The sequence below is a fragment of the Anoplophora glabripennis genome, unplaced genomic scaffold, assembly GCF_000390285.2.
Source record: "Anoplophora glabripennis isolate ALB-LARVAE unplaced genomic scaffold, Agla_2.0 scaffold623, whole genome shotgun sequence".
In the NCBI taxonomy this organism is placed as follows: domain Eukaryota; kingdom Metazoa; phylum Arthropoda; class Insecta; order Coleoptera; family Cerambycidae; genus Anoplophora; species Anoplophora glabripennis.
Window position 1 is genome coordinate 231,492 of NW_019416726.1, and position 25,684 is coordinate 257,175.

Here is a 25,684-nt window from a genome sequence, read left to right on the forward strand (position 1 = left end):
AACATCCTGAAACATATACAGGCCATTCATTCCGAAGAACATCGGCAACGTTACTGGCTAATACAGGAGTTGATGTATTAGCGATCAAGAGACATGGTGGGTGGAAATCAGCCACAATTGCAGAAAGTTATGTTGCTGACAGTTTAAGTAACAAAAATGAAATGGCCAACAGGATTCTTTACAATGCCATTTCAATTCCAGTTTCTAGTAGTACGTCGCATCATGCTATTTCAATGTATCAGTCAGATAAAAAATGATTTTCAAAAAATGTGGCAATTAGTAAACGCTAGGGGAACAATTATCCAGATTTTATAAATGTTACTAAATGTAATAACTGTACAATTACTATAATTAATATTCATTCATAATAATTAATAGAATGTAATGTTCATCAAATATTTCTATTTATTTGTTCATAAAATATGCATTTATAACTCTAAATTGCTTTTTTCCCTAGGGAGGTAAGTTACCTCACTTACCTCCCGTTGTCCATAGCAACTTCCACTTCTATGGTAAAATCCTCTTACCTCCTTAAAAACAATGTATTAATAGTTTATTTACTACACTGGGAGAAGATAAAATTATTTTTCGTTTGAAGTACCTAAAGAGATGTTCAGTTTTTATATTTATAGGGTAAACCTGCCGGGTCCGACTATGAGTATATACAATTAAAATACAATCGAAAGCTAAGCGAAAACTGTACCTACCAGCAGGGGCCACCGAACCATGAGGTACACCTTAGCCCGTCCGAAGAACCGGAACCTCCGCAGCCTCTTCAATTTCCTGTCGTTGAAACCCATAACGTCCCTACGAAGCCGCTTCCCGTGATGCACGTGAGCCGCGTCGGCAGATTAATAGGGTAAACTGTGAGGTTACGGGACGCATTCCGTTGACTTTAATTAATTCGCATTGTTCGAGGTACTTCGTTACGTACCGATGCGGAATTTCTAATCAAGCCGCTGTTTACCTCCCCTAGATTTACGGCATATACATGACGCGTCTGAAACGGCACTTGGGGGACGATAACGCGAGGTTTATGGGCATGGAAACTATTGCTCTAGTCGATAATTCACTGTCCAAGTCAAGAAATTTGTCAATGACAGTTTTCTTTGCGTACAAATTTGGGATTAACGCTGAAAACTTTGTGACAGGGTTGCTTTCGCACCGTCTTGAGGTACAGAGAAGCACACAGGCCCCACTATTGATCCCTGAGGAATTTTTCGTATGACTAGGGTTTTAATTTTTCTTAATGGATTCAATAAATATCCTAGAAGCTGTTTTAGAAGATATTGTAATTTAGATTGTAATGCAGTAGACATATGATATTTGGATATTTGTATTAGTCACTACACAATCAATAAATTCCTTGTTTCCTTCATTTGTATAAATTGAATAATTAGGCGCATTTAAGGAGGCATATCGGTTTTACTCAAATGCACAGATGTACTTGAAATTTATATAGCGTATTACCCAGTGCTCCCTCTGTGAGTCATAATTTTTTTTTAAATTTTTTTGAATCTAGATTTTGAGATATTGTTGTTGAAAGTTGTTCATTTTAACATAGGTTTATATGGCGAAGATAGACGGTGCGGCTCTTTTTTGCCCATAATGAGAAAAAAATGTAGAAATTGTGAAACAAAACTTTTCCATATATAGTATAGTAGTATTATCTTATTTTTGATGTAAAACTAATGTAAGTTTTGAACATAGTACAGCTGTATTAATTAGAAACAGAAACCAATAATGATTGCATTTCTGTCTGATTTGAGGATTAATGTGGCAACGTCGCAATCAGCTGACAGCAAGGAGGGAATACATTTGAAAGACTTGGTAAAAACGAAATTGATTTCAAACATATACATTTTTCCTAAATCCCATGTACATTGTTATCAACAATAAATTATCCTCAACAGATGATTTTTTGTAATGTTTTTAAAAAACTAGGTTAATTAAAAAAGACTAGGAAGCTGTGATATATTTATTGGAATAAAAAATACAGTTGATAAATCCTTTTAATATATTTAATGGTTTATAAAAACATCGTAATCATTACCCAGCAATATTTAGGGTGACATAAAGTTTTTTTTTACTAGATTATATAATTAGTAATACTTGAGATTAAAGCATTTGTACGGAATAACAAAGGAACATAAATATTTCTCAGTTAACTTTATATCTAAAAAATTAGTTATAGTTGCAAAACTTTTGTAACATTACTAAAATAGAGATTAAAAACACGAACAGTGGGCAATAATGTAATTTCTATCACAGAACCTTCAAAATTGCATCCAACATTTACTTTGACTTAGACGAGAGATGGGCGCGAGTGTCATTTCATTTCTTTAGAACTAAATTAACATAATTCTCGTTGTTTTACCAGTTAACATGATTTACGGATTTTAAATAAAGGATACAAATCTTCGCGAGGATAATACGATATATTTGCTATATTATAATAATTATATTGTACATAGTTTACACGCAATACATTTTTGAACGCGTACGCATCTTTACCCGAATTTGACGCGCAATATCTCCGATGTCCGAGGTCTGTAGGTTCGCGATGTGTACAACTGCTAGTCGATTATTAGCGCTGTTGTCACATTTACATAGTCTTTATGCGTTCATTAAATATAATTTAAAACTACTTAAATATGATATTTTTATGTTGTTAATTAGTCAATATGTATGCTATGTGCATATGAGTAGATTTCTTTGCTATATGGATAATGTTTATCGCAAATAATTTCAATAGAATTTCATTTTGTCAAATTGGCAGCGGGTTTTAATCCCATAAGAAAAGCATGGACCCCCCCTGCGCTCCTCACTTCCCTCGGGCCCCGATATGCCTCCTTAAAGCATTTGAAAATGTAGATTTATCGTCAAAAATGGTTTTCTTATAATTTAAGTAATGAAGAAGTTTCAAGAAAAAATATAGCTAACTATTTATATCCCGTAAACATTATCAAATTTACTGTCAAATATAGCGATGAAAAGATGTCATTGCCTAAGTTGGACAACTAGAAACAAATTCTGGAATATTAAACTTTGTCATCTATCTGAAAGATGGCGCTTCTCTGCTTAACATCACAGACAATATGCTTGCTATTTTGTCTGTGTTAACATTCATGTTAAATTCTAAATACAGAAACCCGTAAGATGAAGAATATTTACAATACAAAATCGCTCAAGAAATGGTTTTAAATCATAAGTTTTAAAAGTTTTTATACTTTTATGTATTTATCTATACCCAGATTCATACCCTTTAATTTCTTGTTTTAACTTTTTAGTTTGATATAAAGTTTAATTAAATTTTCTTCAACTTCTTGAATGATCACTAAAGGTAACTATGAAGATGACATCGACTAAACAGCTAGCTTCTTATTCCTTTCACTATTATTTATAAATTAGAGCAGTTTCATTCAAATCAATGCTTTCTTGACAGGTAAACTTCCTTGCTTATGAAAGATATCTTGATATCACGATATTCTGAAAACAATTTAGTTTTAACGTCACTTCTTTGCCGTTATGTTTTCACCGTGCTTGGTACAGAAATTTCGAGAGCACGCAATGACGTCCCCTAAATTGATTACTTGGTTTTTGGGCAATGCATCATACTGCGCTTGGCGATGTTGTAATAATAATAACAATTCATCAGATAATTTATATTCTGTCACAAATATGTATGTGACCATATGTGAAATTATTTATCGACAGTATGAATAACAAAAAAAAAGTTGAATTTATTGTTCAGTTGTGTTTATACACACTGTCGATTGAATCTGACACTTGATTTTGTAACGACTAAACTGCAAATAAAAATAAAGGATGATTGTTTGAATTATTGTACATACTTTTGGATATTTATTACACTATTTTTTTTTATTTATTAAGGTATTTGCCACTTGTGAAAAAGAAAATAAATACTAAAAGAAGTAATTAATAATTATTGAAAAAACTTCATAAGGTATCTCTAGCTATGGAAATATGTAAATGAACAAATTTTAAAATGTCAAACCGAAGTGTCATTTCAATTCCATTCAATAACGAACTCAGTTTAATTTTTTATTTCGTGAACAACTTATTGAAGTGCGCGACATACATTGATGTAAATTTTTTATTTTCGTTTTTTTCAGTGTGATGTTTTTGGTCAGACAAACCTGTTTTTTCATAAAAAAGGACTGCAAAAAGTACTATAAAAAGACTAACTTCGCAACTTTCGACACATTTCAGACAATATTATACAAAACTATACAGAAAAAGTAATTGTTTCTATTCAAGGATAGGATTTATTTCATATATCTGACTAGGCAGATCAAAATTTTGACTCAAATAAATTGTTCTTTTGTCAAAGTTCATTGATTTAAGTTAATCATATTGTATTTAGGAGATCACTATATACATAAGAAAAAAATTCGAATTGTGCGTCCAAAAAACGGTAAAGGGGTGTTTTAATTGATTGCACTCTACAGAGATATAACCTATTACCTCTTTTTTCTTTTTGACCTTCCATCTACAAAGAATCTGCGATTTCAAAAAAATATATAAAAAATAAATTGAATCTTGCATATCCGAAATATAAACCAAACTTGTTTTTTTTTTTAATAGAACACCCTGTATATTTGTAACAATTTGGAAGCCTCCCTCACTTTTACAGTTACAGTGTCTACTTCTAGTTACATATATCATAGGTACATTTGCTTTGACTGTTTACACAATATTTTAGTTTATTTACTGACCTTCCACAATTGATACAGTCGAGATTGTATGGAACCAATGCAATTAATACTCTTCCGCTAAATATAAAAAGTGTTTTATAAGGGGTGTAGAAGGGTTAATTTTATGACCGGCAAGAAGTTCTAATTTGACCTCCATGTAGGTGTTTCTATGGAGGATCCTCAAATATAAAGTAAACAGAGGAAAATTTAATAATTTGTACGATCCAAGGGAGATAATATTGATCGAAGAAAATGCAGGTTGGTCATTTTTTTTACATATTTCTTTGAGGTCTCAAGACAATTTCCTAAAACTTTTCCTAAATAAAAAGACGAAGAAAAAAATAGGAAAAATGTAATGAGCAGTTATTAGTTGAATAACATTTTAATCTAGTTTGTTGAACAATAAATTTTTTGATTTTTATTAGCAGGTTAAGTATAAAATTTTGTTCTTCATTCTTTTAAATATTCTGTTCGAAAATTTTGTTATGTGAGGTATTAAATGTTGATCTATTTGACAATTAAACGATCTACCAAATTAGCAAACAATTGGGGGGAGGGGTTGTCATAAAAAAAATAGATAATGCCATCATCACTCACAAACAAATGACAATTGAGAATCAAATGTGATGTTAAAATATTTGTTGTCATCAATGAAAATCGACGTGTCTCGGCGTGTTTAAAAAAAAAATGCTACTGTTTTTACTAAATTTGTTCTATAATTTAACCACTGTACCAATACGGACAGGAAAAATGAATATTCTATAAAAAAAGAGACTTTTGCAAGAAATTTAGAGAATTAAAACACCGAATTTTCACCCTTTTTTTCTTTATAATATATTCAAAAAAACATCTATGATATTTTACTTTCAACATACTACAAGAGTTTACCTCAACTTTTAAACATCCTTCTGATCTTTAAATAACAGTATTAAACATATTTCAGCTTAAACATTTTTAAACAAATCTCGTTAATATTACATTAACAATCGACTTAACATTTAATAAACTGTAACATCTGTTACAGAAACATTTGTAGGTAGTCGTTAGGTAAAAATTTTTTTGTAGTTTCTCTCGCATTGAAAAGTGATCAGCGACAATCTTTTCGAACTTTCCGACCCGTTCCGACGCGCAGCTTCCGGCGAGCTTTCAGTTCCGGACACGTGAGCCGCGTCGGAATTACTGAAAACCGAAACTGAAATGCGGAAGGGATGCTGGGCGTCGCGACGTCTGTCACGCGCGCGCCGAAACTTACCTACAGCTCGGTGGGACGCCACAGGCTAACGCTTGAGTAACGTTGCACGAAAAGATACTTGATACACAGGGTGTCCCGAAAGTACGTAAGTTTCTGACGTTTAGTGATTACTTAATTGAATTATTCTGAAGTAAAATAATGTATTAGTAAAATACAGGGTGATTCACAAATGGTGACCAAAAATGAAACCTCTTATTCTTTGGTGAATTTTAAGGGCAGTTTTTCCTATAAAGCTTTTATCTAGGACGCTTCGTTAAAAAGATACAGGGTGTTAAACTTCAAAAAATATTTTTAATTTTTTTTTAAATAATTTAAAAACTAGTAAGTGAAGTAATTTGAGATTGGGCACATCTGTTTATGTAAACATTGTCCAAAATCTGAAGGCTTTTCCTAAAATTTACATGTTCCAGTGGCAGAGACAGGGTATCGGTGGCATATTTTTCTAAATAAAATAGTACGCTACTGGTTTACGGTAACAACCACGATATTTTCGGATTCGTCTTTCAATTTTCTACAAATTACTATTATTTTCTGTTTTTCGAAAAAAGCCTGATTTTCGAGTAAAATTTAAAAAACGAACTGAGAACACACTTCGATAGTCGAATATACCTAATGCTTTTTAAAATTATATAGTAGACTGCAATAGCAACTTTCACATTCTGAGCAATTAGAAGAAAGACTAAATAATGCTTTTCATCAGATTCAAGCAACAATAAATTTCGAACAAATTACATTTTCGTTACTAAAAAGATGTCAGGCCTGTGTTCGTGGAAATGAAGGTATTTTTGAGCAGTTACTCAAATGAAATCCTTAAAATGATGCTAATGTTATTAATTTTTTTATTCGAATAAATAACCGAATGATTAGTGCTTGTCATGTCATTTATGTAAAAGTGTTTTCAAGTTTAACACCCTGTATGCGTCCTAGATAAAAACTTTATAGGAAAGACACCTCTTAAAATTCACCAAAGAATACGAGGTTTCATTTTTGGTTACCATTTTTGAATCATCCTGGATATCGATGTATAAGTTGTCATAAGATTTGCTTTTGTAGACTATTTAATAGTTCATGCGATATTATAGCATAAAAAGAATAGAAAAGAAATAATGAAGAATTGTAAAAATGAAAAATCACATTTTGGGTAGAATTGAGGAAAATCCTGAAATGGGTATATCAATCTCAATTGAAGAACCAAGAGGTTGGCAGTATGTACTAGGTTCGGTCGCTGACGCAGCAACTCGGCATTGAAATATTTGAAAATCTTGTTCTCATATTTATTTAGCCGTATACAGGTTTGGTTAAACTAAACGTGGCAGTGGTAGAAATGTATAAGCCCAGTTGAAAAATGCGCGCTCGGCCAAACGACGTATAACACAGCCGTACTGGGCGACTGGGCAATAAATCTCAGTTGTTGACAAGTGGTAGACAAATTGCCTAGCAGTGCAGTGCAGTAGTACGGAATTTAGTATGATTCAAATANAAAAAAAATGCTACTCAACGGGATGGCCAAATACAGGGTGTTCTATTTAAAAAAACCTATGTTTATGTAATATCGGAGAAACTGTGCGACTTGTAAAAAATTTGAGTACACCAATGGCTTCCTAATAAAAAATAGAACAAATAATGTGCAAACTTTTTTCTTCTAAATTGAATGACAACGGAGATAGAGAGGTTAATGTAAATGGGCCATTTTTCAAAAAAACCCTGTATATCTAAAACTAATCAAGTTAGCCAAGGCCTTTTGGTATCAGCGAAGTAAACTCAAAAAAAGAGGACGGGACATCGATATCAGATTTTTTGTATCTATCACCGTTTTGGCTGTACCCTATAAAACTATCGAAAATCAACCGCCCTGTACAGAACAACTAATACGCCATGAAAAACAATGAGGGACTAAAGATGTGTTTTCAGCAAATATCTAGAACGGTACATACTAATATATGTATACCTACAATTACATTTCGGACCTCTAAAGCAGTCATTATGGAGATTATTTACTTTACTTTTATAATGTTCTTCACATCTTTACAGTGACAATTAATAGTACAGGATACTTTGAGGGGCTCTATCACCAATTTCCTCAACCAATTTTTTCGCGTTGGTAGGCGTGGAAGTTTTTTGTTTCTTCTACAATTTTCATTAAATGAGCTATTTTGCCACGAATACTACAATACTTAATAAATTACTAGTGGGCACTGATTTTGTAATTGTTTGTGATTTCAGTTTAATTTTTACAATAATCACACATCAAAAGTTTGCTGATTTTGAAAGACGCCTTCGAGAAAGTTCAACGGTGAAATAATGAAGAATTGTAAAAATGAAAAATCACATTTTGGGTAGAATTGAGGAAAATCCTGAAATGGGTATATCAGTCTCAATTGAAGAACCAAGAGGTTGGCAGTATGTACTAGGTCCGGTCGCTGAAGCAGCAACTCGGCATTGAAATATTTGAAAATCTTGTTCTCATATTTATTTAGCCGTTTGGTTAAACTAAACGTGGCAGTGGTAGAAATGTATAAGCCCAGTTGAAAAATGCGCGCTCGGCCAAACGACGTATAACACAGCCGCACTGGGCGACTGGGCAATAAATCTCAGTTGTTGACAAGTGGTTGACAAATTGCCTAGCCGTGCAGTGCAGTAATACGGAATTTAGTATAATTCACATAATTTTAATTTATTATAGGCACCTTCTATTAATCATTCATATTACAATTATTGCGAAAGGGAAAAATAAGAGGTATATTTTGTTTACTAATATTATTACAACATGGCATTTTGGAGATCTTTTGAAACGGAACAAAACAAAATTTACCATCAATATAATAAAAATTGTTTGAAGACATAAATAATTAAAATATGTTGTTGGTTAAATGAACATATAATAGACATTTTCTACACTTTATATACAAATTATTATAATTTTTTACCTTTAGCAGAAAACTTTTTAGGGACGCCTATGAAATACATTCAATTTTATTGCTAGGCGTTTTTATTCATGTTCAACAGACTTCGGAAAGACTATACCNCGTGGAAATGAAGGTATTTTTGAGCAGTTACTCAAATGAAATCCTTAAAATGATGCTAATGTTATTAATTTTTTTATTCGAATAAATAACCGAATGATTAGTGCTTGTCATGTCATTTATGTAAAAGTGTTTTCAAGTTTAACACCCTGTATGCGTCCTAGATAAAAACTTTATAGGAAAGACACCTCTTAAAATTCACCAAAGAATACGAGGTTTCATTTTTGGTTACCATTTTTGAATCATCCTGGATATCGATGTATAAGTTGTCATAAGATTTGCTTTTGTAGACTATTTAATAGTTCATGCGATATTATAGCATAAAAAGAATAGAAAAGAAATAATGAAGAATTGTAAAAATGAAAAATCACATTTTGGGTAGAATTGAGGAAAATCCTGAAATGGGTATATCAATCTCAATTGAAGAACCAAGAGGTTGGCAGTATGTACTAGGTTCGGTCGCTGACGCAGCAACTCGGCATTGAAATATTTGAAAATCTTGTTCTCATATTTATTTAGCCGTATACAGGTTTGGTTAAACTAAACGTGGCAGTGGTAGAAATGTATAAGCCCAGTTGAAAAATGCGCGCTCGGCCAAACGACGTATAACACAGCCGTACTGGGCGACTGGGCAATAAATCTCAGTTGTTGACAAGTGGTAGACAAATTGCCTAGCAGTGCAGTGCAGTAGTACGGAATTTAGTATGATTCAAATAATTTTAATTTATTATAGGCACCATCTATTAATCATTCATATTGCAATTATTGCGAAAGGGAGAACTAAGAGGGATATTTTGTTTACTAATTTTATTACAACATGGCATTTTGGAGACCTTTTGAAACGGAACAAAACGAAATTTACCATCAATATAATAAAAATTGTTTGAAAACATAAATAATTAAAATATGTTGTTGGTTAAATGAACATATAATAGAAATTTTCTGCACTTTATATACAAATTATTATAATTTTTTACCTTTAGCAGAAAACTTTTTAGGGACGCCTATGAAACACATTCAATTTTATTGCTAGGCGTTTTTATTCATGTTCAACAGACTTCGGAAAGACTATACCTACACTGTGAAAAATTGTGGCTAGGTACATAGGCTTTTTACATATTTGTAATAGTTTTTATGCACAAAAAATGTAAATGTATTTAATATACAGGATAAAGTATGTAGAACCACACGTTTGAGTGTATGTTTTTTATTTGCGATGTATTCTTACGTTTTACGTTGTACTTACTTCTAATCCTTTATTTGACTAATTATATGATCACCCGGTGTGTACTGATGTCACTCATACTCTTTCAATTCAACTTTAAATGAAGATATACCGAGATATTTGTATAATTTAAACGAAATTATATTATTTACTAACCTCAGTATTGATTTATAACATTAGGCAGTTAAAACACTGTGCTATTACACCACAAATGAATCTAAACAAGCCTACTGAACAACTAGCACAGTTCTCTATACGTGGTAACACCACACCGGGTGATCACATGATTAATTTGATTGGTTGGGCCAAATTAGATCATGTGAATTCACACTATTATTTGTATATTTACATCAAAGTTAGTAAAAACACAACATATTTAGGTAAGAATACATACGAAAAGAAAATATACACTCAAATACGTAATTCTATATAATGTATTTCAATTCAGTGTACATTTTTTGCATATGCTCTCACCGCAACAAAGCGGTTTTGGATATAGGTGAATTAGCCTAATTCGGCCTAGTTTGATTCCAACAAACTGCGATGTTCTGTTATAAACGTACCTACGAGGTACCCTGTATATTATTAATTGGATAATTTGTATTCATTGTTTTGAAAATATTTGTTTTTCAGAAATAAGTAATTATTTAGGTACAAAAATATTCTTGAAGAATATTACATTAGTACCTATCCAAGAGTTGTACAAATATATTTATTGGAAGAAACTAAACTATTAAACATGTAATATTCATAACGGAAACGATCAAAGGTGTACTTCTAGGAAATAAAGTTTTCCCCAAGTAAACTACACCAATTAATGCGCAATAACTACATGGAAGAAAATAGTTAAAAGAAACTGGTACATTGTGTACAGAACTGTCAAACAAAAATTTTTTATTTACTATTTTGTCAGATTTAGTAAAACATTAAAGTTTAAAAAAAGTTTTAAAACATCAGACGGATAAATCAAACTTAACTCTTTAACTTTTTTATTTAAATAAAATAATTTGCTTCTTTAGACTTACCCTATGCTGCGACGTAGTGTCGGATAATGAAAAAGTGTCGACGATGGAGTCGAAACGAACTGCTTTCTTGGAAAGCGGTTTCTTCCTGGGACACAAGGAACACATCTTTTGAGGGAAGTCAGTGGTAGGGGGCATATTTTAACTGACATTTGTCACTTTTCGGTTTTTAATTAGTCCACACTCACTTACCGAACGCAACCGAAAGAAAAAGTTATTGTCACTTGAACAGTATTAAGTTATTCAAATATTATTGCTAGGTGTTAGGTGCGCAAGAATTTGCTAGAAGTCAAAAGTTAAGTGTAATGTTACATTTATTATTAGCCAGACTAACACATTTCCGTATAATTATTATGTAAAAAAACACGCTCCAACGTTTTTTCATAATCATTCTTTTGTTCCTTCAAATCCGAACGAGTTATGATGAATTATGACTTATAACATAATTTGAATAATATTGCCATTGATTTTAGATTAAGCATGGATGAAGAATCAGTCACTCTCTGATATTACTACAATTTTCCGTCCGATACAAGCCACATATTCATAATTATTTCAATGTATATGCCACCGTTCAATATTTTCAGCACACAACTATCATTAAAATTACCTACAACACCGCCCTCTACTCCTATTTTACCGAAACTAATTTTCAAACAGCAAGTAGCACAACCGTGATGGCGGTGGCGTTTAACTGTGCCGTTCTCGGAGAGGTGGCGCTGCAGGTAAAGTTCGTAGTACGCTCCTAGGTCCTTTCTTTCAAGGAAATCGATTGGGTGAGGCTTGCTGGGGTTTTTTAGATAAGTAAAAGATTAGGTAGGGGCGAATGTAATCCGCTCGAGAGGAAAATGGGTGTTTAGGCGAGAATATGTAGTTGTAGGTCAGTTTGAGGGAAACGAGGTCTTTACGCTTTTTTTGTGTTATATAAAAGGATGGAACTACACCTTTATGAACTTACCGATTTGAATATAAAACGTGCCTGTTTGAATATCATCACTTTTTTAAAGGAGAAAATATTTTATCAATGTGATTTATATCTGGCAGACTAATTGGTTATTGTGTACATAATACATCAGATCATCCACTTACAACAAATTCGTCTGCAGCTTTATTAATACCAGTAGCAATAGTTGCACCAAATCGGTTGAAATTCTTCAAGTTTAAAATTAAATTTCTAATGCAAATCCTTACAGTATATTTGAATTTCTCATTGAATTTAAGGTTTTTTTAGCGGGTAGGCGAACAATCTTCCTCTTGAAAGCGATACGGAGAAGCTAATAAAATTGTATTGTCAATAACATATTAGCATTAGTCGAAATAAATAGCTTAAAAAACCATTATAATTTATTTCGTAATAATCTCGATTGTCCATTGATTGCCATTAACCTAATTTTTTTTCAAATTCATAGAATAAATTACAGACAAAATATTACATTTTATTGTCGAGTAACTAAAACCAATATACTTTTAAAATCACCTGTATACGTTATGTGTAAACAAATTCAATTTGACATGTAACACATGTAATATTAATATTAGTACCCTCTTGCAAATCACCAATTTTGTGCCAATATTAAATTCAACAACTGTATATTGTTCTTTTTATTCTTTTAAGATTGATAGTTTCTGATGTATTTGTTTCTACATCACTGTGCATTGGTTACAATAGCAAAGAAAAACACTAAAAATATCTACACCAATCGTTCATTTTACTGAGCTTAAATGAATAGATACGTTTCTCATCAACACAATGTACGTATTTTTAAATTTATCTGATAGAGATTTTTTTTAATGATGTGACAACTTGCTTTATCGATTTTTGAAAAAAAAAAAATTAACAGAAAAACATAAAATAATCGTTAATAGTAAATTGAACGCGCCAACAAAATTATCAAATGTACCATAGTAACAATCAAATAAACATAAAACATAGAAATATGTCATATAAGGTAGAAACAATGTACGTGACAGTGAAGGTATGTTTTTGGCCTATTAAATTTAATATCATGAAATTAACAAAAAACTCATTCAGTGCACCAGAAAGTCAAGAAAACAATAAAAACGTTAAATAAAGGTTAAATACAAAAAAATTTATCCTTTCATTTTAAAAGACAGTTGACGATCGTTTGTCATCGAGGGAAAATGCGAGTGAGTGCTTTTTTGGAAGTCTTTGTTGGAAATAGGACCAAAAATGGCGGATTTATAGCTAGTGACGTTTTTTATTGAGGCATCCTGTATCTAAGAAATAGTAATCATAATGGTATGATTATATGGAGCATTCTTGATATTAAAAAAAAATGCGTTGGTTGGATATTATTTTTTTAAAAAGGAATATTTATGGACCTGTGAGTTATGATATTTCAATTGATCTATGGAAAATAGTTGTATATAACTCTTTAGTGTGAGTTTTTTTATGTCAGAATCCTTATCACATCCTAACAAACACCGTATCTTGGATAAAGACGTTTATCACAGGTATCTAGAGTATGCTGAAAGATATTGGGTCGCTGAAATTAGAAAATGCTTGTGCCGTTAGGCGACCATTGAAATTGCTTAAACATACCCAGATATATTTTTTAGTTGCGGATATTTAAAAAAAAAAAGAAAAACGAAAGTCTGTTTTATTTTTTTCTATTATTATTAGAAGCAAAAAAAAAAGAAAAGTTCCTCGGACAATCTTTCCTGTACTTGCTCAAGGAAATGTTATTTTTGCTGTCCGATAGTTCATATCCGATTTACCACCATCATCTTAATTTTTTAAAATATTTTCGTCTCTTTTAAGATACATCTTTTTGGTTCTGGGTTCATTGGTGTGTTACACGTGATGATTTATTAATGTTGCGAATACATTTCCGCTATCATCGGGAGCTATTTTAAGCCTTTTTAAGTCTTCCTTTCAAATAATAAGAGAGTAAATAGAGCTAAGCTTCCTAAGGCCAAAGAACCGTAAACAATTTAGAAAAATTTATTATAAATAGGAATCAAAAATAAATTAAATAGAAACATTATTATCTGCATCACAAAAACGATTCAAATGTCACGAACTTTCAATGATTCTGTTTATTTTACGAATCTACGAGATCTATTCAGAAAATAATCGACCTTTATTTTTTATTATTAATAATTATTGATTATTTCGCGAAGCAGTCCTGGATAGGTTCATTTGAGATGGCCTCTAAAATATGCGACAAGTTTGCTTTGATGTCATTAATAGTTTGAAAATGAGATCCTTTCAGCACTGATTTTAATTTCGGAAATAAGAAAAAATCGCAAAGCGGCAGATCTGGCGAGTGAGGAGGGTGAGGGAGGACAGTAATCTGATTTTTGGCACAACAGACCTCGTAGATTAAACGGAATACATTGGAATATCTAGGAATAAGTAGGAATAGGTCGGAATATGAACGCAATACTCCGGAATAGAAGTAAATATTTCAATAAACCGGAATGAGTGTACATTTTGAATCACCTTGTAAAGGACATTTTTGTGTTTCGTCATTCGTAATAGGATATTACCTGAACTGTCATAATACCTAAATCCACCAACATAACTTTTAAATTGGGATCAACTAATGTACAACAGGTTCCAACTTTGACCGGAGAAAATTGAAATGGAAGTTTAAACAAAATTTAATCGCCAACTTTTAATTGAAGAAAACCACAAGGCTTTAATTAAACTGTCAGACCACGAAAACCGAGAAATATAAACCAATCCGCACCTGCCTGAGTAATTCAGTCCCGTAAAATCTGTTTTATTTTCTTGGCTTTGAAAATAAATGTTATAAAGTAGACGCGTAATAATTCCCGTACACCTAGAATCAATAAACAATCAATTTTCATATACATACATTTGAGAAGGAAATTTTATTTGATGGTTATTGCTCATAAAATCTATATTTACCAAACCACATAAATCTACCAGTCTTATAAACGCTCCGTAAGTGAGTTCATTTAGTTGATAAATAACCTTACCTATGTGATCAGTATAACAGTTTGAATCTACAGCACGCGCCTAAATTGTGGAATAATTTCAGTAAAAACGATACAAATTTTTTTTGGGAAAAATCCTCGAACAGGTCGATTTTTAATTTAAAAAATACATATTTGAGCATAAAAGGCGATTTTCAACCGTCATTTGTTTTCGAGTAATGACGTCATCGACATTTTTTTTTAAATAGCAACCTCTTATTTTTTTTCTTGATTCTGAAAGATCGTTTTATTGTCGATCCGACAGTATTAAAATGTTGGCATCTTACATAGGAAAGTTTTCGAGTAAATGACGATTGAATGTTAGAAAACGTAAATTTTATTCATTAAAAAAATAACAATTCCTTTGTCAAGCAAATACAATTCATTAAGTTTTCTACCTGAATTAAGTGTTCGAATTGCCACCCACCGACTTCTTGACAAGACGCAAGTCTGTGTAGAAATTCTTCTTGTACATTATGAATTATTTCTGGGGTAACTCTGTGTATTTCATCTATAATACAATTTTGGAATTCTTCTAAATTATGTGGTCTATTAACGTACACTTTGGACTTTAAGTAGCCCCATAAGAAATAGTCCAGGGGTTTAAGATCTGGGGATCTCGCGGGTCATTCTATCGGTCCTCGTCTGCCGATCCACCTCCTAGGAAAACAATTCTCCAGAAAATATCGAACAGGGCGCGCATAGTGCGGAGGTGCACCGTCTTGCTGAAACCATATGGCGTCGTCAGGGATATTAGGGTCATTATCGTTAGGAAAAATTACTGCAAGCGCTGGAACAAGGTCATTTTGCAAAAACTCTAAATACGTTTCTCCTGTAAGGGTTCCTTCAAAGAAGACCCTACTATTCTGTTGTGAACTATTTCAGCCCACACATTTAATTCCTGTGGGTGTTGGGTATGTGTCTCTGCCATCCAATGAGGATTTTGCCTACTCCAATACCTGCAAGTTTGACGGTTCACTGTATCATTGAGACAAAACGTAGCCTCGTCTGAAAAAAGTATTTGCCGGTGTAAATCTCTATTTACTTGTCATAAATCCATCATAATTTCACAAAAGTGTACGCGGCGGTCGGAATCGTCTTCATTAAGTTCCTGCACAAGTAGAATTTTGTAGGGATGATATTTTTCCTGCCTCAGGATACGTAGCACTGTGGTCTGACTAATTTCATTGTTTAATGCAACCAATCGTGAAGTATTATGAGGATCATCTACCATACTTATCAAAATGTTCTGTTTGTGATCTTCACTAACGCTTGGACGTTCAGGTTTTGGAATATCTACAACATTGCCAGTTTCTCTAAATTTAGATTCTATATTACTGAATCGCAAACTTCCTGCTGCGTTCTAGTCTTATCCCCGCATCCGATAAGAATTAAAATTTCAATTTTTTTTTACAGTTAACGCCATAATACTTTAAATTCAACAATAATTTTTATATCGCTTACAATAACTTAGAAAGTCGGTATGACAGTGACACTTTGTAAAGATTTACACTTACGTGATCCATAAAAAACTTCAGGCATTTCGAAAACCTAAATTTGATAAATAGACCAGGGTCGATAATTTTTGAAACCAAAAAAAATTATAGTAGGATGAAACCCATTGGAAAAGAAAGAGAATATAACAGAAATGAAAGGAAAATAATTTACGGGCAATCTGAGGACGGGAAGGGGTAGGGGGTGAGTTTTTAAGGGTAAAAAACGGTTTCCCTTGATTTCCAGAAAAACTACAAGTCTTATGGAAAAAAGTTAAATGACAAAGTTGTAGGTAATAAAAAGATCTACAACTTTTGTATTTACACTTTTTTCACATAACCTCAAAATTTATGTGAAAAATTCAAATAACCAAGTTTTTGGTTTTTTATTTTTATCTTTTACAAAAAAATTTTTTTTTCACGAAATTTGGTGAAAACTTACCTATTTATGTCCCAAACACGCTGTAATTTTTTTGATTTGAAATATTTATTTTTTCACCTTATTTTTACTTAATATCGAAAAAGCACCCTAATTTTCAATCGAAAATTCTCACGTCAAAATATCTGCTTTTTTAAAAACGTCGGTGGGCTTTTTCTTCGTTGAAATCTCTACTTTCTGATGGTGTAAAAAAATATATACATTACTATGGTAAGTTTTCTCAGGAAATGCAAAGAAACGAACTAGAATCCGAAAATTTTTTTCTAATCATTATGTACAATTTTGAGCTATTTATTAAAATTTACACTTTAATTACTCGAAAAACGTAAGATTCCATGTTACATTGATAAACAAAAAAATTACAAGTCGAAATATACTATTATAATTAACAACCAAATAAGTTAATAAAGTTAATATTTAATAAGACATCTACAATATTTTGAGAAAGTTGTAGAATCTTCTTTCGTTTCTTTGCATTTCCTGAGAAAACTTACCATAGTAATGTATATTTTTTTTACACCATCAGAAAGTAGAGATTTCAACGAAGAAAAAGCCCACCGACGTTTTTAAAAAAGCAGATATTTTGACGTGAGAATTTTCGATTGAAAATTAGGGTGCTTTTTCGATATTAAGTAAAAATAAGGTGAAAAAATAAATATTTCAAATCAAAAAAATTACAGCGTGTTTGGGACATAAATAGGTAAGTTTTCACCAAATTTCGTGAAAAAAAAATTTTTTTGTAAAAGATAAAAATAAAAAACCAAAAACTTGGTTATTTGAATTTCTCACATAAATTTTGAGGTTATGTGAAAAAAGTGTAAATACAAAAGTTGTAGATATTTTTATTACCTACAACTTTGGCATTTAACTTTTTTCCATAAGACTTGTAGTTTTTCCGGAAATCAAGATAAACCGTTTTTTACCCTTAAAAACTCACCCCCTACCCCTTCCCGACCTCAGATTGCCCGTAAATTATTTTCCTTTCATTTCTGTTATATTCTCTTTCTTTTCCAATGGGTTTCATCCTACCATAATTTTTTTTCACTTTTTACCATTTTAGAAGGCTTAAGCACTGGTCTAAAAGTTTTTGCTTTATTTTAATTGATTTGGGTTTTCTAACATTCAATCGTCATTTACTCGAAGACTTTCCTATGTAAGATAGCAACATTTCAATACTGTCGGATCGACAATGAAACGATCTTTCAGAATCAAGAAAAAAAATAGGGGGTTGCTATTTAAAAAAAATGTCGATGACGTCATTACTCGAAAACAAATGATGGTTGAAAATCGCCTTTTATGCTAAAATATGTATTTTTTCCCAAAGGATTTTTCCCAAAAAAAATATGTTTCGTTTTTACTGAATTTATTCCGTACTTTAGGCGCGTACTGTATATTAACTCTACAGAAACGGATATTTACTGTTTGAAAACCGCAGTTCTGAGTTTGACACAAGGAGGAACTCTGAAAGGATAGAAAATGGTATGAGAAAGTATGAAAGAAGAAACTTAGGTATTGACGTCAGAGTTTGGAGAATCTATTATAATAACGCAAATAAAAAATGATTTATTTCCGTACTTGCACAACAAAGTGATGCTTTCATTAGCTTTCTGTCGATGTAATCTCGGGCTAAGGAAAATAATAGAAACCGATGTCTCCCTCAGGAGTAGATTTTCCAAGGCAAATTCTAGAGACAGTAAAATGTGGCTGGCACGTAAACTTTTTATAGGCTTTAAAAAACGGTTTTATGACAGATATTAAAGTCTGTTTTGCGAAACAAAGAAAAATAAAGGATATCTGAGTGTTACATTTAGATTTTAAGCTGCTTCTAGGTGTTATATACACACTGAGAAGGTACACAAAAACTGAAGGTTGTTTAAAATGTTATTATTCCGTTCGCAAATATTTATATTCTACTTTAGTGGAACTAGAAAGCGACGTGCACAAATACTTATATTTAAATGCCGTGAAAAAGCTGTGCGCGGGATCTAACTTGGATTTAATTAAATAAATGATAAAGTTTCTTTCAACCCGATTCTCTCGGGTAGAACAAAAGCGCCCTGAAATTAAATTCAGTTTTGTTTATGACAAGTTGGTAAACGACGAAGGATGGGCGCGGCATGGTCTTCGACTTGTACTCTCCCAAATTAAAGACGCCGGTTGTTTTATAATTAAATGAGCAGGGTGTTTATGCTATTTCATTTGACGACAGATTTCTAGCAAAACTGAGAGATTCCTCATAAACCTCGAAATACGTCGAACACCTCGCAAACTTCAAAATACTTCGAAATACCTAGAAATCCTTCAAAGAAGAGATATTTAAAAATAACAAATATATAACACTTCAACATCAAAATATGAAATATATAAAAAATTTGGGAAATATATAAATTAGTCGAATACACGAATATGTAAAATGTCAATGTGAACGGTTAGGTTAGGGCAAAAGTCAAAAATCCCAGTCCTTTGTCCCTCATCATTGGCTATTGGCCGCAAATCATTGAGCTCTGATGTGTGGTCATTGACCTTTGAATTCCAGTCACTGATCTTTGACATTCCGAGATATTTTGAAATGTGTCAAGCATTTTCGTAAGTTAATATTTAAGTACCTATTCGAAATATTTTGTAACATTTCTATGTATTCACATAGAAATGTTTTTCGAAGGATTTTGAGGTATCTCAATACATTTCGGTCGATAGCCGCACGGTTTAAGGCGTCAGTACTTAAAACGATGTGTCGAACTGCCCGGGTTTCGAATCCCGCGGCCGGTAGACCGTAGATTATCTATACTTGTACGGAGGATTGGCGCCCTCTGTGCAGGTATGGTAGGGTGGAAGAATGTTGGCTTGGGTCAATGTGAGAGATTGACACCGGTTGGCATTTGACCACCTCCCTAATTAATGAGGTTTTCCAGGTTTCCCTCATTCCTGCCCTGAATGGTGGTTAGGGCCTACCAACATAAGTCANTTTTTGAGGAGGTATGTCGAAGTTTTTAAAAGTTTTCTGATGCTATTTTGGCATTTTTTGATATATTTTGGGTGTTTTGATCTACTTTAATGTATTTTACAACGAATTTGCTGAATTTATTTCTGATGCCATTTTGATGCTTTTTTGGCGTTTCTTTTGTGCATTTTGATTTATATATTTCACACCAAATTTGACGATTTTTTAAATACTCTGAAAGACTATTTCGGAGTATCTTTTTCTAAGGAGCTCGAGATGTTTCAATGTATTCCAAGTTTTTTAGAAGTTTTTCAAAGTATTTTGAAGTTTTGGAGGCATATTGAAGTATTTAACTGTTTTTGAGGAGGTATGTCGAAGTTTTTAAAAGTTTTCTGATGCTATTTTGGCATTTTTTGATATATTTTGGGTGTTTTGATCTACTTTAATGTATTTTACAACGAATTTGCTGAATTTATTTCTGATGCCATTTTGATGCTTTTTTGGCGTTTCTTTTGTGCATTTTGATTTATATATTTCACACCAAATTTGACGATTTTTTAAATACTCTGAAAGACTATTTCGGAGTATCTTTTTCTAAGGAGCTCGAGATGTTTCAATGTATTCCAAGTTTTTTAGAAGTTTTTCAAAGTATTTTGAAGTTTTGGAGGCATATTGAAGTATTTAACTGTTTTTGAGGAGGTATGTCGAAGTTTTTAAAAGTTTTCTGATGCTATTTTGGCATTTTTTGATATATTTTGGGTGTTTTGATCTACTTTAATGTATTTTACAACGAATTTGCTGAATTTATTTCTGATGCCATTTTGATGCTTTTTTGGCGTTTCTTTTGTGCATTTTGATTTATATATTTCACACCAAATTTGACGATTTTTTAAATACTCTGAAAGACTATTTCGGAGTATCTTTTTCTAAGGAGCTCGAGATGTTTCAATGTATTCCAAGTTTTTTAGAAGTTTTTCAAAGTATTTTGAAGTTTTGGAGGCATATTGAAGTATTTAACTGTTTTTGAGGAGGTATGTCGAAGTTTTTAAAAGTTTTCTGATGCTATTTTGGCATTTTTTGATATATTTTGGGTGTTTTGATCTACTTTAATGTATTTTACAACGAATTTGCTGAATTTATTTCTGATGCCATTTTGATGCTTTTTTGGCGTTTCTTTTGTGCATTTTGATTTATATATTTCACACCAAATTTGACGATTTTTTAAATACTCTGAAAGACTATTTCGGAGTATCTTTTTCTAAGGAGCTCGAGATGTTTCAATGTATTCCAAGTTTTTTAGAAGTTTTTCAAAGTATTTTGAAGTTTTGGAGGCATATGGAAGTATTTAACTGTTTTTGAGGAGGTATGTCGAAGTTTTTAAAAGTTTTCTGATGCTATTTTGGCATTTTTTGGTATATTTTGACTGTTTGATCTACTTTAGTGTATTTTACAACGAATTTGATGATTTTTTTGCATTTTGAAGATACTTTGGCGGATCGTTTTGGCAGGATTTCGAAATAAAATAAAAACACACCACAGAAATGAGACAACCCCCAAATCCAAAAGCCAAAGGCTTGTGCGGAAGGGGGCTACACTTGAAAAAACGCTGACAAACACCCATTATCCATCGACATTGCCAGTGCCGACACCGGGGATCGAACCCGGACCAGAGTAGGAAGCCTAGCCGAGAAATGCTTGCCACCGCACTCTCCACCGACTGTACTACCGTGGCGAAATGTTTGAAAGTATTTAGTTTTTAGATGTATTTGAGAGATTTCAAGGTATTTTGACGCTGTTGAGACTTTTCAAAGTACTTGTAGTGCTAGTATGGTTTTTAAGGATATATTTCGACGTTTTTAAAATTTTTTATATTTTCATGATTATTTGGTATTTCTTTATGTATTTTGGAGTGTTTTGATCTTTTTTAATGTACTTTACACCGAATTTGACGATTTTTAAAAAAATCTGAAGTGTATTAGTGTATCTTTCGTGTGGTTTTTCGTTTTTAAAAGTTTTCAATGTATATTGATGTATTTTGCAGTTTTTTAAATGTATTTTGAAGGTGTTTTGATATACGTTAATATATTTAACACCGAATTTCACAATTTCTTGGTATTTTTAATCAAATTTGACGCATATTTTTCGAAAAATCCTAAAATGTTTTAATGTATTTCAAGATTTTAGCGCTTTTTGAGGTACTTCACAGTGTTTTGATTTGGAGTCATATCGAATTTAATGATTTTTGAGGAGGTATTTCAAAGTTTTTAAAAGTTTTCAATGTATTTCGGATGCTATTTTCATGTATTTTGCCATTTTTAATGTATTTTCAAGTTGGTTTGATCTATTTTAACGAATTTTTGATTTGAGGACTTTTTTACATTCTGAAACTACTTTGACGTATTTGTACTCATTTTGATTCCTAAGCTAATTTGATATTTTTTCATATATTTTATAGTTATTTTTATGTTTATTTTTTTGACAAATTTTGATGAAGATTGCTGAATTATTAAATTATTATTATAACCTAACCTAACCATATGTGATACACTTATTAACGAATACACTGAAATGTGCCTCTTCGAGATAACAAGGAATTAAATACCCTTAACCAATTTCTAATATAATCAGTGTCATCGAAATTCTGCGGTTTTTTTATTGACAATGCCTCTTAGTATCTCTACCACTGGTTTACAGGTTTGTATGGCAATTCAGTGAATTTGTAATTATGTAATTATATCATTAGCTCATCAATGTACGTCAAATACCTTAAGATATATTCGAATAAATATGCACTCTTTTTAAGCTTCAACACCCTACACCTTTATTTTTTCCGACGACCTCCTGAAGTTGACATAGATCTAACTCCCAAACTTCAAAACCCACTTCTGATTTATATGGATTTTATTTGAACTACAAACATCTCCCTACAGATATAAAGTAGTAGACAAGCGCAGAAATATGAGTTTTATGTTTGCGACTAAACTGCAACTTAGATAATCGATCTTGAACTTATGTACCTTTGTTTACCCGAGAAAATTTGGAGCCGTTAAAAATCATGTTTACTAACCTAGTTTCTGGGGCCGGTTTAACCTTCCGACATAACTTCTGGATATGATGTGTTTGATTAAAACAGTAGCTGTACTAGAAACTGTCTAATAAAGTTAAATTGATTAATGAAGTTAGTTTCATTGGCTGCTTAAATTAATTTGTTTCTCAACGTTTTATTCATTGATAACATTTTAAAAGTGATGCTAAGGGTCAGTGGTGGTCCGTGACTCTTTTTTTACCCACGAACACTTATCTCCTTGCAAACTGGAGGACGATGCCCTCCACAAAAAAAAAATAAAAATAAATAAATAAAACAGTGCTTTCAGTGATATATTAGCAATATTAATTATAAATAGTTTAAAATCCGTTTTTAATTTGACATTGATCTAGTGTAGATTATCTATTTTTACATTTTATTGTCAAGTGGCTAAAACCATTATAGTTTTAGAATCCCTTGTATATGTTAGGGGAAAAAATTTCAATTTGATATGACATTAAACTTAGTACCTCCTTACAAATAATCAATTTCAACAACTATGTACAGGGGTGATTCAGCCATAATGTCATTAATATTAAGGGAAGATAGGGAAAAATAAGGAGAATACGAATACACGATTAAAAAAATTTTAAAATGCATATTTACGATGAAAAATATATTTTCAAATCATTATTTAAACCCCTTCTCAGACGCTCCTGACCGCTGTCCTATAAAGGTTTTTCGAGAGTGAATCTTGACCTATCATATTATTCGGTCATTAACCTAGCTTTTAATGCGTTTTTAATCCGTAGGGAACGACATCGAATAAACGCATCTAAACACATAAATGAATAAGATATTATTTTGCATTTGATGAGCTCTAAAGGTTCAACCAGTGGTGTACAACTGGACAGGGGTCAGCAAAATCTGTAGCGTTCAACTTTATCGGTTTTGAAGGGGGGTGTTTTGTTAGATTTAGTGCTTGTGATTGTATGCTGATAAGTGCAGACGAAAATATTTATTATTATTTTGTCAATTTTTTTTTTCACGACTGGCTGAATATTTTTTTGCTGACAATACTTATTGAGAAAGAACATGAAAAATAACTTAAATATTATTAGTTGTCGTCGTCAAAATAAAAGTGAAGATCGAATGTTTTCTAACAGCCGTTTGGAAGGGACGGTATACAATGGGGGATGTTCTATTTTCTCGTACGAGATCGATTAATTTCTCGTCTTCCTCTGGTGAAAACTTGGTTGCCATTTTAAAATTCGTTAAAAATAAACACTTTTTTAGCACTCTACGCTGTGAGCTCAACTGAACGATTAAGTTGAAATCAAATCCAATTTGATTTCGACTGAACCGACGGCGCACATAATTTTCTGTCTACCGTGAGTCCACTTAAGCAGACTCTAACCAGACTCTTTCCCCTGGAAGCCTAACCCTCTATCTTTATAAATAAGAACAACTTAAAGCAAAATAATAATAAATGTACATTTACTAAAGACGAGGGGTAGTGAATTTTCACAATCTGCATATTTGGTCACAAGAAAATCCTCATGAAATTCAGACAAGATCTTTTCAACACCAATTTTCTGTGAAAACTTTAGACTCCGTCTAAATTCCCAGTCATTTCTAAACTTTCTAGAAAACCATCTATTTGAATTATTAAAGGATGTTCCATTAAATAAACTACAAAATAGCTGGATACAATGGATGGTGCCACTGCGCATTCTGGGAGAATAAAATAAGAATGCCTTAATGAAAATTATATAGGGCGATGGATAGGTAGAAGACCAAATGCCAACGTCAACCATAATGGTGCAGAGGGTCCAGTGTCTTGGCCAGCCAGACTGCTATATCTAAACCCCCTGGACTTCTGTGTTTGGGGTTATCTGAAAGGTAAAATTTATTCTACTCCAACAGATACAAGACCACAACTACTGCAACGAATAGAAGACGGGTATAACGAATTAAAAGAAAACCACCACGATATTAGCTTCAATTAGTTCCATTAATAGAAGATGTCAGAAATGTATCGATGTAAGTGGTTCGCATTTTGAACAATTGTTGTAAATACGTAACGTTAATTTTGTTTCTTGCTGTTGTTGGGTAAATATATTTTTATTATTATTTTGATTTAAATTGTTCTTATTTGTGAAGAGTATTAGGTCTCCAGGGAAAACTAAAACACGCCAGGAACACTACCTCACAGGTGGTATAGAAAGGAGTGTAAATAATTTTGTTGATGTGCTTACAAATTGCACTTACTTTTAAGCATAAATATAAATATTCTTGTAATATTATGGTTAGAAGTGTCTGCCACAAGGGGATTGTATTGGTATGAATAACTTGAGAACGGTGAAACTTAGGGAAAAAAATTAGTCATCTTTTTTACGTATTTTGTGCATTGGAATATAAATCAGTTACGACTTGTAAAAAATGCAGTGGCGTAGGTTTTTTTGTAAAAAAAAGGGGTGACTCCTGTCCAGTTGTACACCACTGGTTAAACCTTTAAAGCTCATATGTATGGCCTACTATCACACATTATCTGTACCAAATTTTATTGAGATCCGTTAA

At 32.1% G+C, this 25,684-nt stretch overlaps 1 protein-coding gene across 4 annotated transcripts in view; it reads right to left on the reverse strand.

Moving 5' to 3' along the window:
- LOC108909914 (disks large 1 tumor suppressor protein) overlaps positions 1 to 25,684 on the reverse strand; it is a 215,581-nt gene that overhangs the window by 166,263 nt on the left and 23,634 nt on the right. Inside the window, exon 1 of one of the 4 annotated variants that reach the window (XM_023455319.1) lies at positions 11,244 to 11,385. The exons of the other annotated variants lie outside the window; for them this stretch is intronic. Coding sequence (XP_023311087.1) covers positions 11,244 to 11,378 — 135 coding nt within the window. The 5' untranslated portion in view covers positions 11,379 to 11,385. Of the gene's footprint in view, positions 1 to 11,243; positions 11,386 to 25,684 lie in introns of those variants that run through there. 4 annotated transcript variants of the gene reach the window in all.